The sequence below is a fragment of the Acomys minous genome, assembly GCF_964271855.1.
Source record: "Acomys minous genome assembly, chromosome: 10".
In the NCBI taxonomy this organism is placed as follows: Eukaryota; Metazoa; Chordata; class Mammalia; order Rodentia; family Muridae; genus Acomys; species Acomys minous.
The window spans coordinates 90,858,350-90,872,907 of NC_140491.1; the positions used below are offsets into that span (position 1 = coordinate 90,858,350).

At 35.9% G+C, this 14,558-nt stretch overlaps 1 protein-coding gene across 1 annotated transcript in view; it reads left to right on the top strand.

Annotated features, from left to right (window-relative positions):
* GALNT13 (polypeptide N-acetylgalactosaminyltransferase 13) overlaps window positions 1-14,558 on the top strand; it is a 519,423-nt gene that overhangs the window by 304,159 nt on the left and 200,706 nt on the right. Inside the window, exons 5-7 of the mRNA XM_084800140.1 lie at window positions 2,207-2,373; window positions 2,874-3,081; window positions 5,635-5,805. Of these exons, the coding sequence (XP_084656266.1) occupies window positions 2,207-2,373; window positions 2,874-3,081; window positions 5,635-5,805 (546 nt within the window). The remainder of the gene's footprint in view (window positions 1-2,206; window positions 2,374-2,873; window positions 3,082-5,634; window positions 5,806-14,558) is intronic.

Below are 14,558 nucleotides of genomic sequence, written 5' to 3' on the forward strand. Positions count from 1 at the left end.
CATTATGTAAAGAATAATAAAATGAATATAGAATTAACTCAGTGATTTTTTTTCAACCACAAAATAAACTTAATGAAAATAGTTTCAAGTGCTGGAGTTATACTTCTACTTTTAATTTTACTGTTCTTGTTATTGTTGTTTGAGGCAATAGCTCACAAGATAGACCAGGATGGACTGGAACTTACTGGGTTGTGAGGCCAGGATATCCTCCAACTCAGGGCAGTTTTAGTACTTCTGCCTCTTAGGTGCTGGGATTGTGGCACAAGCGACCATACTCAGATGACTTTATGGATGTATTAATCCATATTTTCACACTTGGTGTTTAAAAATTACAATTAAGAATTCTTGATTTAAAAGAAACTACTATAAGAAAAGCTTGACACTGAGTAGCAGTGTCTGTGAGTCCTGGTTTAAGTCAGAAGCTGATATATGTTTGACTCTCTACATACTTTTTGTGTAAATTTACTTTAGTGTTGATGATGATTATATTGTCATATTTTGTGCTTGGCATGCTGAAGGTGATGGGAACTTTTAGTGAGGCAGAGAGTAGAGGACTGAAGAAAATGATGGGGAAATACTTTTCATTTACTGAGATGGCTTTCTTAGTTCATTTAGTGATGAGCTGCCTGGAGATGGAAGTGAAAGGGTGGTGAAGTACAAGGGCACTGCTTGATCATCTCCACAGAGTGGAGAGAGAGAGAGAGAGAGAGAGAGAGAGAGAGAGAGAGAGAGAGAGAGAGAGAGAGAGAGAGAGAGAGCTATGAGCTTGGCATATCTCTTTACTTATAGGCACAGTATCTATTGTATTGTAGACCTTAGTGGATGTTTACTTTCAAATAAATTCATGCTAAAATGTTTTTAAACCTAATGTATATGGTATATATGGATATTTTTACCTGACTATACTTTAGAAGTTTTCACTGGTTGGGTGATAATTTATAGTGCATTAAAGGAGGAAGGTCTCAATAGGCGTGCTCAGTTTGCTTTTATTGTGTGCCTTCACCTCCTTTATTTTATTGAAGACTTTTACTTCCTTCTGAAAAGAAACTAGTTCTAACAATAATGTATTATGTAATATATTATCATAAATGGCAGGAGATATCTGGTTCATAATACTTCATGGAACTATTTTAATTTTTAACCTCTTTAGAGTATTTTACATTAAGAGTAGCTTAGGGTGAATACTCTTCTGTTCCTGCTCCAGAAGCCCTCTGATATGTCTCATAGTCCATGGTCAAGAGGATTTAAAAGTACATGACAGACATGTCTAAAGTTCAAAAAGTTGACAGGGGAAGTGGCCATCTGTATATTTCATTTAAGGATGTATGACTACAAAATTACACAAACTGTTCATCAATCATGCCTTTTTGAATTGATGGACTTGTGGAGTAAGATCTGGGCTCATCTGAATTTGTAAACACATTTAAAATTGTTTTTCAAAACACTAAACTGTAAAATTAGTGATCATTTGTATTCAGCTGCTTACTGATCCATCTGCTTCTGAAGCCAGCAGCAAAGCCGGACTCCAGGCTCCATCCCAGGCTTTGCAAATTAGATCTGTGTTTTAACAAATTCTCTGGTGATGTCTGTACACAGTAGAGTTTGTGAAGTACTGGTAACAAAATCTCTTCCTTATGTTTAGAATATCAAGGCATGGTAAGAGCCATGGTCCTAACCTTCCTTTGAAATTAGGAATAGGTTAGTGCATTCTCAGGTGTTGTGAAAAGCTTATTTATTTAAACTTTACAAAGGATGAATAATCTCAGTTTTACAATCTCTAAAGCTGCACACACTCTTATCTATTTATACCCTTACAGCTTTATGAGTTATGATTCCACTTTTTAAACCTAGAGAATAAAAACTGTTTTTAATAAGTGAATTTGTCTGCCTCTATTGATCTGGTGTTCTTAATTCTTTGACAGTTTGAGGATATTATTTTGGTTTTCTTAGAATTATGGAAATCGCTGCTTTTTTTTTCTCTGCAGGAGTTGAAATAAAACATTAGTAATTATGCATATTTAACTTTCAAAGGCCAAGTGATTACTCACGGCACTTATAAAAAGGAAAATTATTCCAGATAGTCACAAAGCAGCTCCTTGGTGGAGGACTTTGAAGCCTGACATCATACTGTTAGGAATATCCCCACGGACGAAGAGCAGGATGGATCATGAATTTATTACCATCACTCTTCTTTGCTCTTTCCCAGATGCAAGACGAAGGTCTACCCTGACGAGCTCCCAAACACAAGTGTAGTCATAGTGTTCCACAACGAAGCTTGGAGCACACTGCTTAGAACCGTCTATAGCGTCATAAATCGCTCCCCACACTACCTGCTCTCTGAGGTCATCTTGGTCGACGATGCCAGTGAACGAGGTATAGACAATGCTTTGTGATTAGGAATGGTCTTTATAGTCGGAAAGTAGCTAGGCAATGGTCTATATTCTGCTTTACAATAAACCACTTATAAATTGATATATATCATATAGTATTATGTGCATCTCATATATAATGTACATTGCTGATGGGCATTCTATTCTGAGAACAATTAAATACTTTCAGTCTTGCTTATATTCTTTTTGCTGCTAGCTTCAGAAATCAGCCAAAATGATTTTTAAGAATGGTTTATTTTTCCAAACTAGTTAATATTGAAAATGTATATAACTTGATGTGTAGCATTAACTAACTTATGAGACATTTTATCAGTTTACATCACTTTAAATATGCATATGAGATTGTAGTTAAATATGCATATGACATCTGCATGCATAAGCTGAGAAGTGCCCCTCTTGGTTGAATTTCCTTCCTAGGAGAGCCATTGTTCTGTTCTGAAATATCTCCAAATCGTCCTCACTCATTCTTGCTCCATGTTACAGATTTTCTCAAGTTGACACTAGAGAACTACGTGAAAACTTTAGAAGTGCCAGTAAAAATTATCAGAATGGAAGAGCGCTCTGGGTTGATACGTGCCCGTCTCCGAGGAGCGGCTGCTTCAAAAGGACAGGTCATAACTTTTCTGGATGCACATTGTGAGTGCACCTTAGGATGGCTGGAGCCCTTGCTGGCGAGAATAAAGGAAGACAGGTAGGGAGCCCTGTGTTCACTTGGCAAGGCTTACACCTGGACCTTTGAGGGCAGCTCCAGCTGTCCATCACAATGCCTCTGCCAAGGTGCTATTTTCAGAAGGTTTATTTCCAATGCTTTGGAAAAGGCAGTTTTTCTCATTTAAGATGAAAAATTGGTCTGATTCGTGTTAAGAATGGGTAATTGATTAAGAAATGATCAAATGAGCCAAGGAAAATTGTTTTGAGCATTTATATTTGAAGTAATTCATTCCAGTCTGACAACATAATATAGTGTAGGAAACTGTCAAAGCACCTTTGGTCCACAATTCCCCTGGGTAGGGATTGAAGATGGTCTCACCGACTGGCTTGTGTAACTGAAAGTGTGGAAAATACTTTAGTTCTTCTCAGTCCCTCAGCAGTGTTTTCTGCACTGCTCCAATGCCAGCAATCACAGTTTAGTTCAACGTCACCTCGGAGACCTTGAAATACACAAACACATGCAAGCAAGCACACGCACACACACACACACACACACACACACACACACACACACACACACACATACACACATACACACACACCACACAAACACATACTTTTGCTAAAATAATACTGTTTGTTTAAAAAATTAAGTAGCGCACAGCATATTTATTTTCTACTTGTCAATTTTAAACTTTGAAATATTGAATTTTGTAGAAATTAAGACTCTGCAATTCTCCCTAATGATCATGACATTTTGTAGCTATTCATAAACATAGGTGATGAATTAGTGCAATTCTTAGCACCTAATGAAGATAACAAACACTGAATGCTATCTGATGTAATAAATCACCATAGAACACCTTGCCTGCATCGTCATTTCATGTGTAGAAGAAGAGCCCAGAATTGAAGTTTTTAATTAAATGCTCAAGACAACAGCTGCTTCTTGTAAGCTAGTTCAGCCACATTACATAAATGGCAGGAGCTGGTAGTTGCCATGAAGATGGATGGAGGCTGTCAATAAAATGAACCACAGCAGTTACAGAAGGCTGTGGGAACCTCTCTGCCACCCGAGCACAGTACACAGCTTATGACATTTTGTGTGTTGTACAGTGCCCACAGGTGAGTGAGGCTAAGAAAGCAAAGTGAACTTAGAATATATTCAATATACTATATGGCAGCATTCTGTACATTATGTTCCTCTTTTAAGCACGTGTTTTATATTCAACTTAATAAATGTTTAATATAATATTTTATATTATATGAATGAATTGTTCGAATAACAACCATTTGCGTTGAATTTGCATTGTATTCTTATATAAAGAGACTTTTTGCTCCGATTATACATTTTACAGCGCCATAACTAGACAGTAAAATGTGCTTGAGATTATTAGATAAGATTTCCTAAAAGCTAAATTAATAAATCCAGTTTAAAAATCAGAACGAATGTCACAATTTGTTTGTATCCAGATACACCAAGAAGCTTTGAGAGGGCAGATGAGGCTTCCTGGTTTCAGAGAACTTCTGGCCACTGCCAAGTGTGTGGCGTGTAAGACTTAACATGGCAACGAGCAACAGTGATAGTATGGTTCCTAAGGAAGATATAATTGAACTCCTTTTCGGCTTTCCACATCTATGCATGGCTTACATCACATACGATTCCCATGTTCTTCAGAGTTAGCTACAACCAATGTCATCTTGAGCAGACTTCAACTCTTCCTTGTGGAGACGATTCATGCTTGGTCCCATAATGACCCACTAAAGCTACAAGAAGCCAAAGAATGAGAAAAGCCATGGCACAGATTTCATAAAGCACCCAAATGAAATACTTCAGTGAAACATTCTTACCACAAATAGGTTCACAGAAATCTGAAGCATCTTCACTATTTCTTTACTACAGGAAAGTAGGGTAAAAGAGAAAGACAACCTTGCCGTCCTATTTTAACATAGTACCTGGATTGAGACAGTGATAGACTCTTAATTCTCTGACAGCTTGCTGATAAATTGTCCTGGTCCTGGTGTCCTTAATAGACACTGTTACCTGTAACTTATAGATCACGATTTTACTTGTTGCTGGTTTTTGTTTGTTTGTTTGTTTGTTTGTTTGTTTTCCCTAACGGGAGTTTTCTCTGTGACAAGTTTTCCTGTCCTCTTTAAACCAACCTGATCTATTTAAAATGCGAACCTCCAGATCTAATTTTCTCCCTTCAATCTCCCTCTCTGTACGCGATTGCTTTTCAGTGGGTTATAGCTAAAATGATGCATAATATCAAAGCAACTTGACTAATCATGCTGCGGGTGGAAGTTTATGAAAAATAGACAATGTTCAGTCCTGCTGAGTTAGTACTTAGAATGCGTTCTGAAATCAACTTGAAGGTCAATTAGAATATTTTATTAGATTTCCCACCATAGCATTAAGGTAAAAGTGAGGAAGATAGGCAGTCTCGGAGGAAATGGTTCTGCAGAAAAAAAGGTAAAGTAAAATTAAAGGCAGAGTGCAGTCATAAAAATAATGAAATGTTATTATACCATCTATAGTTAACTTGAAGAGCTAATGTAAATGATCATTTATATATGATTTTTTTTCCTACAGGAAAACAGTTGTGTGCCCTATCATTGATGTTATTAGTGATGATACCTTTGAATACATGGCTGGCTCAGACATGACCTATGGTGGTTTTAACTGGAAACTAAATTTCCGATGGTATCCTGTTCCTCAAAGAGAAATGGATAGGAGAAAAGGAGACAGGACATTACCTGTCAGGTATGCAGATCATAATTTCCCAATTAGTCACATTTGTATTCTTACGTTAAGCAAGAAATATTGTAAATCTGGTCTCAATTTTCAAAAATTCTTAGACATATTTATTACTTACGTACATCTTTACTGTTTACACAATAATATAAGAATCAGAGACAATAGTCAATGCGGATAACATGGGCAAATTTGTGTGTTGATATAAATGCCAGGTATCTTTGGATATGTTAGGGCTTGATACTTAACTCTGTGTGTGTGTGTGTGTGTGTGTGTGTGTGTGTTTTAGTACATATAATAAAACAGATTCTTTCTATATGCCATGATAGTTCAAGTAAATGCATATGATATGAAATGTATTTATTTATTATAATAAAAGTGTTCTTAAAAGTGAGGTGATCAAAATGTTTTGGTAAATTTTCTAAACGTGTTATTCTTTACAAAGCTATATTCATTTAAGAATCATAGAAATAATCATTTGAAAAATTTTAATGTATTAACAGATACAACTACTTTTTTAAATTCCAAATCAAATAACTCCTTAATTTGAAACATTTATTAGTAAAATGCTTCTTACTCTTCTTTTTGAAACATATCTATCATTATTTTTTACAGGACCGCTCACTGAAATAATACTAAAATATATCTGTCCTATTATAGGTCTTTTGCCTGCATTCAAAAATTAATTGTCCAAAATGTTTTGGGAAATATTTTATTAGGTTATATCTTTACAGATGAATTTAGCAAATCACTATTCTCTTGAAAATTTGGAAAATACTGTAATCTTGAAAAGCAACATTCATTCAAGCCCTGACCTATAGAATGCCTGGTAGCCTACTGTTGGGTTGGGGCAAGGTTACTTCCTAATTATATAATGCATTAAATTAAAATGAAAACTAGATATGAGAAGAGTCAGCTCTACTTATATGTTACTGAGCAATTAAATAGTAAACACTGTTAATAATTTTAGGAGATATACTAACACAGCAAGAAAAAATAAGTACTGCTCATAATATTTGCCTAAAACCTGTCAGTTTTGAGAGTATATAATCTAGCTATTATTAAATGCTTTATTGTCTTTCCATCCACCCACCCTTGTGATGTCTTTTGTTTAACACTTGCACATTCTTGTTTATTTCTTTTTTTAATATTGTATTAATTTATTCATATTGCATCTAAATTGTTAGCTCATACCTTTTATCCTCCCATTCCTCCCTCCCTCCCATTTTCCCTCTATTCCCTCCCCTGTCTGTGTATGCTCATAGGGTATCAAGTCTCTTCTTGGTAGCCTGCTATCCTTCCTCTGTGTGCCACCAGGCCTCCCCATCCAGGGGACCTGGTCAAAAATAGGGCACCAGCATGAGCAAACTGAGGATATATGGTAACTTCCAGATTTATTAACAATACTCCTGTCCCAACTTCTAATTTTATTTAGCTTTTTAAAAGCTTTGGTCCCAAAGGAAAACTACCAAAACACTCCACAGAGACACCTAAATATTGTTATTGTACTTACTCAATTGAAAATGACATGTGTATGAATATGTGATCTTGTAAATAAAAACAGTGAATGTTTTTTTTTATCTCAAATTGGAAACGTAAAACTAAGATCGTCAATGCTCATACTAAGACTTAAGTGATATCATTCATAAAAGAAAAAAAAAGTTACCCAGCAAGCAGCCATTTTGCTCATCTTTTTAAAATGTGCATCATTTAACACACTACACTTTAACCACATGCTGCATGGTTTTGATGAAATAGTATGAAAAGCAATCAAATATATTTATTTACTCTCCTTATTGACTGAACATTATTGTGGTTTTCTATAATAATTAAAAAGAAATGAAGAAACATCGGTGTGTGCTGAAGTTTCAAGATTCTAATGGCAAAAAGGTTAATTAATTCCTGGGCACAGTTGTAACAGCAGGCAGGTAATTTTCATCAGCAGAGCTGCGGTGTGAACTTTATGTTTCTAAGTCATTACCCAGAGACACAATCACTTTCCTCACATGCATGCAAACAGATAAATCATACTATGCATTGAAGATAGATTTCCCTTACTTGATTAACATAATTCTGAATAGCTAAGGTGATCAAAGTGAAGTTGATGTTTTAGTTGTTTTTAGTAGAATGCTTAACTTCAAATGTCCTTTATGAGAGAACCTTGTAGTCACTGTCATTGTCTTGTCATCGTTTAGATCCACAGCACACAACTACAATCACAGTGCACCAACTTGAACTTGGCCTAAACTCAGTCATGGGACAGGTCCCTAGGTGTCTCTGGCCTGCATGCTGGCCCAGCCTGTTCGCTGATCCTCTTCCCGATCCAAGTGCGCTCAAGCCTGATCTGAACCTGTTGCTCCTCTCTGTCCTCTCCGCCTGCCTGTCTCTCACCTGCAAGGGGTGGTCTCCCTCTCCCATTGAGGGTCAATTAGAAACACAATAGTCCTGGTGGAGTCTCTCAGTCCCCTTCCTCAATTCCGGGCCCAGGATGGCCCCACCCAGTCTATCTCAAGGTTAATCTCAGGTGTGTCCAAGTGCAAAGCCCGCCAAGACTGCTTTCACCTGTGACAAAGTTTACACTCCTTCCCACACCTGTATCCAAGAGAGCTATACGCAAGAGGCAGGATAGCCTAGTAGTATCCTTGTAACTCCTATGATTGTGTATGATCTAAGCTTAAGGGTCAGTTGTCGTTTATCATTTTTCTTGTGTTTGGAGAAATAGTTTATTTTAGTATCTCTGCTTCAAGCAAAGGCGAGAAAGATATGTCCAATGTCACCAATGTACACCACTTAATTAACTCTGGTTATGATCTTTTAGGTTTATGAGTCTACTTCTGGGGAAATGAATGATTTTAAAGTATATTGAACACATTAGCTCATTAGCTTGCTTGAATATGTATATATATTACCCAGTGAAATAGACCATCATAAGCAAAATTGCCTGATAATGAAGATAGCCTTGTTAAACTAGGGACCACCGTACCTTTTTGTTTTAGTGATAAACTACCTCGACAAAAGGCAACTTAGGGAAGACAGGGTTTATTTTGGCTCACCATTCTAGGTCACAATCCATTATAGTAGATGAGTCAAGGAACCAAAAAATGAAGCAGCTATTCACATCACATTTACAGTTGAGAGAAGAGAGAAAGAGAGGAGAATGTGCTTGCTCTCAGCTAGGTCTCTCTATTCTTAGAAAGTTCAGAGTCCTGAACCTAGGAAAGGTGCTGCACACTTTGTGGCTGGATCTTCCCATATCAATAAAGACAGTCAGACAGTTCCCTCCAAACCTGATCACAGAACATCCTGACCTTCACAATCTCTTATTGATACGCTCTTGCCAGAGATTCTAGGCTTTTTCAAGTGGACAGTAAAACCTAACAATCACTGGACTATTGTCTTAGTTAGGGTTTCATTGTTGTGAAGAGACACCATGACAATGTCAACTTTATAAGAAAAGAATTTAATTGGGGCTGCCTTACAGTTTCGGAGATTTAGTCCATTTTCATCATGTCTAGAAACATGGTTCGATGCAGGAGGAGCTGGGAATTCTGCATCTTGACCTACAGGCAGCAAGAAGGAGACTATGTGACACACTGAGCACAGCCTGAACATAAGACACCACAAAGCTCACCTCCACAGTGACACACTTCCTCCAACAAGGCCACACTGCCTAATGGTGCCACACTCTATGGCCAACCACTCAAGCACATGGGTCTTTGGGAGGTCATTCCTATAAAGTCATTGCAAATATATTATGCATTTTGTTTCTAGAACATTAAATGTGAGTTGATTTGATTTGGATGTTGAGAAATGTATGCATCTGTGTGGAAGTACATATGCATGTACATTGCAGGTCACAGTGTCAGATCTTGCACATACAAAACAATCTCACAGCAATGTCTGCTGTAGAACCATTCACTGTGTAATATTCCATTGACAAATTCTAGATGAAACAGGAAGTCAGAACATGCAGATTGAATGTGGGTTACAGGAGATAACTGTGCTAATACTACAGCAATGTGTATGTCTGGGGGGAAAGCCTGGATTAAGTCATACTGGTTACATTAGTATGTTAATCATACTCTGTATGTAACCCTCAGAAAACAGTTATAAAGACATGTGTTTCCATTTTAATTTCTTACTGATTACAATATATTTCTTTATAAGGGAAATATTAGTTATTTCTCATCTATTTAACTCTTCACTCTCCATATCTTACCTCCCTTTTAATTACTATTAATATTCTTAATATGATCTCTTTCATTTCGTTATCCAGTATCTGTTAAGTGTACTCTGAGAGCAAGTGAAAAGCTTTAGATATTTATTTAATTCTTGCCATCCTAATTAGCCACACAACTGGATTTCATTATTGTCCTTTATTCAGGACATATTTTATTTACTTTTATGTCCTTTATTATTAACACTTATCTGATACACAATTAGTCTTAATTAGAGGTATGTATGTATACAAATATCAAATAAGCCTGATAACATGATTAATAATACCTTGGATTCCAACTTCAAGGGCCTCATATGAAAATCTCAGTAATTTCTCAAGTGTTTTCCCTATACTATTCTAGTGTGCTGTCAGAGAAGCAATGAAGTGACTAGCTTGGGGGAAATCTGGTACTTTTTAAAATGATAAATTTGAAAATTATTATTTCGTCTTTGCTTAAATTATGTGAAGAACTGAAAGTGGCACAAAGTATTAAATGAGAAATATCCTTGACAGGAGGCTGAAGTTGGGCTTTAAATTTATTTCTGTTAATAGACCGTGTATGTATCATATAGTCAGTTTGACAAGTGTCTAAGTGCACAAGGGAACATAAGACAAACAGGCCTCACATCCATCAGTGTTGTATTTCCTACTAGAGCCTCTCTTTAAACGTATTTCATCACAGTTTTAAATTTGTCACAATCTCATTAGTATTTTATGTCATTAAGGTTGGTGTTTTTTTTTTTTTACTTTTGCATAAGCAACTTTACTAGCTGTTACCATCTTGCTTACTTAGCTCAGACCCTAATTTATTAAGCAAATTTTTATTAAGGATTTTTTAATTACTGTTATTTTCTGTTTCATTTTTTGAAATTATTTATCATAGGTTGGTTATTAATTTGTTATGTTCCTGAACATGGTTTTGAGTTTATTATGAGCCTCCTACCTCCACCTATCTAGTGTTATTGGGTATACATGGCCTGTGCTGTTACATCTGATTCTTATACAGATATGGACCATAGAGTTATGTACATTCTAAGCAAGCACTAAACCAAATGAAATCTATTCTTAACATCCAAATTAAAGCATGCATATGAATTTTATCTGAATTTATTTGTTCTTTTCCCTCAAGATAAGGAGTAGAACACAGGCGTTGTGCTTGGTAGACAAACGCATTGTCCCTGAATTACAGCTTCAATCTTTCTATTACACTCTGATTTTTACCAACACTTTCTTCAAAACTCTACTTGTTATCTCTTACTAGTTTTGTGATTCATACCCTTCAAGTCATTTATTATTCCAGTTTCTTTCCTCTTTAATGTAATGAATGAAAAGTACATATTTTATTCTGTAAAAACGTCTATGGAGAAAATATTCTTTTATTTAATAATAATGAATATTTTAGCCCATTATATCTTGAGTAGATACTTTTCAGTTGCTCTAAAATATTCTTTAAATTTTGAAGAAATAGAAGTAGATATGGATTAATATATAATATATCCTTATGCAACAAGGTATCAAAACAAAAGCACAGAAAATGTCAAGAATTAAAGCAGAATAAATATTTTGAAAGAAAATGTTGACTGTTGAATATTAACTCTTAAACTGTTCCCATTATTTCATCCTTATCTTCAAATCTAATATATGTGGTTTGAAAAAAACTGCAAGAATTTCACCTTAAATGGACTCTTTGAATCTATACTCTTTATGGAAAAGTTGTGTTTGCATTTTCATATTTACCTCTGGTTATAGGACATTTTGTACGACTTTTTATTACAATCTGTTGAGTTGAGAATAAACAGGACAATATACAAAATTTTCAATGTGATTCATGAAACTGTCTGAGATTTAGCCATTGAATAATGCTGCCATATTTATCAAAGCATTTGACGTCAACTTATTTCAGTTAGCCCTGTTGCTTATATTGACATGTTTTAGTACTAAATGAAAGGAAGTATAGCAGAAATAATAAAAACCCCTTTGCACCAAATATTAAGCATCTTTTTGAAGTTTAGGATATCAGGTATGAATATTAGAAAAAATAAAGAAAGAGGAAAGACAACATTTGCCTGTGTTGGAAGTGAGGTCTTTAATATTTACTACTCAAGTTTCAGATTTGTTAGGAAATGGTTTCTTTACCCATTAATAACAGAGTTTTTCACGCAACATCCCGAACTTACTTTTCAGCCTCTAATAAAGCACTGGAATTGTGTTTTCCACCCTCTAAGGATTGATTATATTTCTTTGCCCAGTGTCTAAGCCAGTATAAACCCTTCTAAAATTAGCAATGTATTCTTCAGAGCCAAATGCAACTATATCCAAACCCATGCTCAGATGATTTTCGTGCTATGAAATATTCCACAGAACTCGCTTTGTCTATAAGACTTTTAACATCCAACATTTAGCACCAATCAGTGTCTTTGCTCACTCTTTTTCTTCTGTGTGCACTGTACAATGATAAAGAAAAGGAGACACATTTAGTTTTCATCTGATTTCTGACAGTGTGAAGTAGTAAATTAAATGAAGCCATTGTATTTAATGATTTAATAAAATAAAACACTTGAAGAATTCTACACCTCTTACCTCAAGTTTGTACAACTGAAATGTGCTTAAAATACTCTGCATTAGCATTTATCTTTATTTTTAGTTTATTTAATTACTCTCTCATATATTATATACCAAACAGAGTTTTCCCTCCCTCCTCTTTTCCCAGTACTCATTCCTTTGGCCTCCACTTTCCCACCTCCACTCCTCTTCTATTTATCTTCAGAAAAGGGCATGGACATGAGACAAACATGGCATCATAAAGTTGGAGTAAGACTAGGCACCTCCCTACGTATTCAGGTTGGATGAGACATTGAGACACATTATTAAAGCAGATTTAAACTTAAAATTCTAAAACTTATTCTTACATTGTATTAGTCTAGAGAAGTTCTTTGAAGGAGACATAATGATTAATTAGAATGATGCACATAGTGCAAGGGGAGACGTGCAAAAACAGATTAGGAGTCAGACTCACCATCGAAAGAAACTGATGAATGACCTCACAAAACTAAAGCGCACGGAATGAGAACAGCACTCGGGGAGACCCTTGGAAGGCTAGAGATCAAACAAGGCATGACAGTTATTAAATGAATACACAGACAGCACCTGTAATGCCATGTTTTACACAAGCGACATATGCTAATTTAATCGCTTGTCCGCAATCAAACAGCATCAAGATAAGGAAGTGAAAAGCCTCTCAGTAAGAATTATAAAAACAGTACAAGCAAAAGCCTTCGTAGAGAATGCGAGAAAGCCAGCAATGGAAAGATGTTCAAGCAGGTAGGCTGATGAACTGTGCTAAATCCTTTCAGAGGAAGCAGTTAAAAGACAGGCTGCCTGAGCTCAAAATCAGTGGGGACCCCTTCAGAAAGAACTCGCTGCAGTAGTGGGAGACAGATCCAGCTTCACGTAGGAGGTGAAAAGGAATGCTGGGAGTCTGCACAAAGCATTCCTTGAATATGGTCTCCAGCAAATCCATAGGGGATGTCCTTCCCTCACATGAAAGTGTCCTGAGATGGCGTGAGGATTATTTTGGTTCACTATAGGCTTTAACTGAGCAGCTTTGTAAACTCAAGAGGACAATCCAGAAATCCAAGGCATAAAACATAAATTCAACAAGAAATGAAAAAGAGGCCAGCTGTAGTCAGGAGAGCTAGCTGAGATCATGACATGAATTTTAACCTATAAGAGAAAAGGATATTTATTTTCTTGTGAAATAAGAGAGAATAGAGGGGTGTGGGGAAGATCTAATAACAATATTCAGGGAGAGCCTGAGAGATTTGCATTTAATGCCTGGGGGACTATGAGTTGTGTGCATTGCATGAACTCCTAGATAATTAAAAAGAATCCAGCTTTAAAAAAAATCATTTGAAAATAGGACAGATGGACAAGTACATACAAACAAATAGTTTCTGTATCAAGTAGAAAATCTATAGCTTGGACTTTAGCAACCAGTTTGTTCATCTCACTATTTTTACAGGTATTCTCTGGGTCTTTGTATCTAAGTTGGAAGAAGTGTATTACAAATTTACTCTAGCACATTACAATAAAGAAAGAACTGTCTTATTCAAAATGAGGGCACACAACCAGTGCTTCTCAGAGGTGGCAGAACATTGTAGATGAGAGAGAAGGATGAAGAAAAAAAATCTCTCCCCAGAAGAGAGTATTAATATGAAATTACAGATTAACTCAGGAGCCTTAACTGCCAACAGAAGATGAAAATTATTATTAAAGAACAATGTGAGCAAGCATTAGCCTTGTTAATAGTTTACTGAGTTCTGGGCATTGTCCTGTTTGCTCTAACATTTCAAGTTTTCTTCATCTATGTATAAAATCTGGAATATTTAGAGTTACTGGACTATATTGATGGCTTTGGTTGGTGGTTTCAGACAAACCTTGCAGAGTAAACAGTATCAGCTAATTCAATACCAATCCAGACTTTTCATTTTCTAGGCCCTGAACACTGAGAGTGCACATACTTGAATACCTTGCTCATTTGTGA